This window comes from Rhagoletis pomonella, unplaced genomic scaffold, assembly GCF_013731165.1.
Source record: "Rhagoletis pomonella isolate Grant_MI unplaced genomic scaffold, Rhpom_1.0 Rhpom_scaffold_00004, whole genome shotgun sequence".
NCBI lineage: Eukaryota > Metazoa > Arthropoda > Insecta > Diptera > Tephritidae > Rhagoletis > Rhagoletis pomonella.
The window spans coordinates 32,199,221-32,203,352 of record NW_023458558.1 but is presented as its reverse complement, the minus strand read 5'-3'; the positions used below and the strand labels follow the sequence as shown (position 1 = coordinate 32,203,352).

Here is a 4,132-nt window from a genome sequence, read left to right as displayed (position 1 = left end):
CGTAGCTGTTAAAATAATTGTCAAAGTACACCTTATGGTTTTTATCTTCCAATCCCTCACAGAATTTTCTGACAACATTGCCTCCTAAATTAGTCTCCACTTTATTTCCGACTTTTCCTGAATATATATCGAAATCTAAACAATAGCCAGAAGAAGCACACTTCGCCCACACCTTGTAACCCCTTTTTATTGGCTTTTTCGGCATATACTGCTTCAAACAGCTTCTACCTTTAAATTTTATCATTGATTCGTCAATAGCAATTTTTTCTGTGTGATTGTAATTTTTCTTGTAAGATTCTCGTAGCATTTCTGTGAAAGGACGTATCTTATACAACTTATCGTAATCGGGATTGTTTCGTGAAGGCAACAGATTATTGTCATTTAGATGTAAATTTCCAAGAATCCATGAAAAACGGCTGAGTGACATAAAATGTGATATGTATTCGTCACGCAAATCAGGTGAGGATGACCAGTAGTCTCTATAGCTTGGACTTTTTTTCACGCCCATTACTAAGTTCACAGCAATAAAAACCGACATCTCATCTGCAGCAACTGGTTTATAAGTACCTCCTTTTTGTTCCGCATATAGATTTGTGTGAAATGTTACGTGTTGCATAATGTCATCCGTCCAAAGCATATTGAAAATTTTCAGGGTGGTCATCTGTTGGCTTGCAGCTAGACTAGTTGTTTCGTCCGGCAAATTGCTTGAAGGTGTAAAGTTATCAGGAGCTAAAATTGTATAAGCTTTCTTCCATTTTGGAGGCCGCACGGTTTGGGCCAGTAGCGGAACAGCTTGGGTAGCGGGTTGAATACGTCCAAGCAGCTGGGATAATGGAACTTCGTCCTCAGAGTCAAACTCCTCATCCGATCGAAAAAGATCCTCACCTAGTAATAACTGTTGCTCACCTTGAGGGATTTCTTCGATTTTAGATTGATCTCTATCAGATCCATCACCACCCGCAAAGCTATCAGTATCTGAAGGTATTTCTTCATACATCAATAGGTTTTCAATTTCCTTATCCGATAAATTTTTCTTGGCCATTTCCTCTAAAAAACACACATTTTAGTTCTATCTTGCACTTCACCAAAAATTCGCGTAAAATTTAGCTACTTACCGAACGGTGGTTACCGCTGCTAACCACTTTGAATAAGTACACTTATTGTAAAAATTTTAGCGAATTTCAGTTTGATTCTATACTAACAGTAATATAATACGTATTTTGCGCAAAAATAAACGACAAAATATTGTATTTGCTTACCAGAAAAGAAAAAACTTTCACACACACTCACGACTTTGAATTTCGCGATTTCGAATGAAATTTTATAACTGTAAACGACAGTTGCGGTAGTTTGTTTCAAATATTTTTTTGACAAGAATTGCACGGCTTGTTTATTTACACATTTCAACACACACTGTTTCCGTAAGATGGCGCTGTCTTTAATTACACGTCAAAATTTAGGTGGTTGACTGTGGTGGCCATAGATTCAAATGTAGCATGCTCATGATGCAATAATACAAGGTGGTATCGGTTGTGACCGCTCGATTTGATACTGTCTTAGCTCAGTAGAATAAGAAGAAAAATGGGAGTAAATTAATCCCCGTTTGGGGGGAAAATATAAAATTTCATATTTTCTTCGAAACAAAATTTGCTTTTGTAAATAAACAAAAGGAAATATGATCTTTTTGAATTATTTATTGCAAATTTTATTAAAATGCTAGTATGCAACGAAAAAGAGTAAAGTTATTAAGCACAAGGTTTGTTGAGTTTATTTTTCGTTAATTTACTATTAATCTCCGGTTTGTTTATTTTAATGTGTGGTGACTATGGTTGCCGTATTTAATTTTTCGTTTGTACCATAATTGTCCTTCAAATATACCAAAATAGATAAAAATGCAGCATGCTGAAATGTTTTTTGCTGACGCTGTCAGTTTTGGTGGGTTGATTGTTGAAATTAAAATTTTATAATTTTAAAGGTACATTTGTAGCTGTATCTATTTAACTTTTTTTAGATCACTGATGGGTGTTTGGAGGAGACTCTCTTACTTTTGAATGCGTCATCATGTGGTAAATAACACAAATAATTTAATTAAACGTTTTTCTTATCAAACAGTATTCAATTGTATAAAATGCCAAAATGGAGAAAATGTACCAAACAGAAAGTAAATTGCCAAATGAATCACCACAGTCGCCACGTGGAAGTGATCAGCTGTTTCGAAGGTTCCAATTTTTACAAATTCTGCATTCTCGTACTTCTGTGGATATTTTGTCTCTTTGAGGGCAAATGCTGCTAAATTCTCAGAATTTTTGCCGCCGTATAGTTTCGTCCGCTCAATACGAGGTGTGTAATTTATGGAGAAACATCTGACTTAACGATGCGTTCCGCTGACTACAAATATTTATACAACTCAACAGCTGATAGTTTAAACTCGATTTAACCCAGCCAGATTACTTTCATTAAGGGCCAGTTTTTCAGTGCCAGTTTAAACTTAGTTTAAGTAAACTGAGTTTAAATTCAACAGCTGGCTGACATTTGATTGGCTGATCTTAGTTTAAACCAGCCAGATCGGGCGTTTAAACTGAGTTTAAAGCACGGCCGTGTACTGAAAAACTGACACTAATTTATCCTAAAATTTAATGGCTATAAAACTGCGTAATTAAAATACCAATTAATTTGAAAAGTTGAAAATTTAAAAAAACATGCAAATTGCAAAATTTTTGGAAATGCATCATCAAAAAATTTTTCTCGGAAACGGAAGACAAAAAAAAAAATCATCCAGTGCAACCCTGAGCATGCGTGCCTCCGAACTTACGTCAAAAACCTCTTTTTTCACGCCATCTGTGGGTCATTAGCGCTAAAATTGGAAGAATACATTCACCACCAGTGTTCGGACCCACCTCCGATAAATGAGGTATACTCGGGGTTTTGAAAATTTTTAAATCTAGTCCTCCGCTCTGCCAGACTTCTTCTACTTCGTTTTTTTACCTACAAAAAAACAACTCAAAACCAAGCTGAAAGTCTGGTACAAACTTGTGTTTTCCCGCCATCTGTGGGTCATTATCGTTAAAATTGAAAACAATTTTTCCCTACCAGTGTTCGAGCTCCACTTCGATATGAATAGATTTACTCAGGTTTAAAAAAAAGTTATAAATCGTCCCTCTCCTCCGCATGTATTCAAATCTATTCTGTTCTTTCACTCATGTTCTGCCCCTCTTGGGATACTTTTTGAGTTTTCACTCCCGAGTTTCATTAAAACATTGAAAGTTAAGCAAAATTTCACTGATAAAAAGAAACTCGTTCATAAAAATAAAAATTAGTCAATAAAGTACCTTTTTGATACATGAATATAGAACTTGGCGGATGAAGAATTTTTCTTAAGTTGTTAAGTTTCATAGACATCTGCTTATAATTTTTTACTTATATACGGCTAACACAACCTTGTTACATACACCTTGCTTGTACTGTTTAAAAAACCTCAAACCACAGTGTGGATAGCAATAGATTTGAGATGGTTAACTTTTTGGTGGGGACATGGTATTAGGGTTTATTTGCTTTTATGTAAGAAATTACATCGCCGTCGGAAATGCGTTATCTTGTAATATTTCATGCACGGCGAATTTATACAAGGGAACCGCAAACTTCGCCGAACTGAGCCAAGGCGAATTTATACAAGGTGGTGTTACTGGCGACTTTAGATTACAACAACAACAACAACGACATGTATTTTGTATTGCGGGTGTTATGTCAAATCTCAATTCGCCTCAAAATTTACATGTATTTTGTATTCGCTTTTGATGGGTGTGCTGTCAAATTAGTAAAAGCAAAAACAAAATACATGTAGGGCGAAGAAATCAGTTGATTTTACAACAACACCACCTTGTATAAATTCGCCTTGAACTGAGCGATGCGGTCGTCCACCGCTCGCCCCAAGGTGGATTCAAGGCGAACTTATACAAGGTGATAGCCAAGGCGAATTTATACAAGGTGGTGTTACTGGCGAATTTACATTTTCGCCGCGGTACTTCCTAATGTCAAAATGATGTGTTTCTTGTAAACAAGGCGAATTTTCAGCAAACACATAATTTTGACATTCAGAAAATCTAAATTCGCCAGTAACACCACCTTGTATAAA

At 35.8% G+C, this 4,132-nt stretch overlaps 2 protein-coding genes across 4 annotated transcripts in view; one reads left to right on the top strand and one right to left on the bottom strand.

Annotated features, from left to right (window-relative positions):
* Positions 1–1,474, bottom strand: LOC118737461 (piggyBac transposable element-derived protein 2-like; the record flags this gene model as incomplete). Its single annotated transcript, XM_036467967.1, is given in 1 exon segment — positions 1–1,474. A coding segment is annotated over 1 exon segment (1,042 nt), but the record flags the coding sequence as incomplete, so codon positions are not given.
* The window catches only part of LOC118737458 (protein RUFY3), a 76,393-nt gene that overhangs the window by 60,697 nt on the left and 11,564 nt on the right, over positions 1–4,132 (top strand). The window lies entirely within an intron of this gene.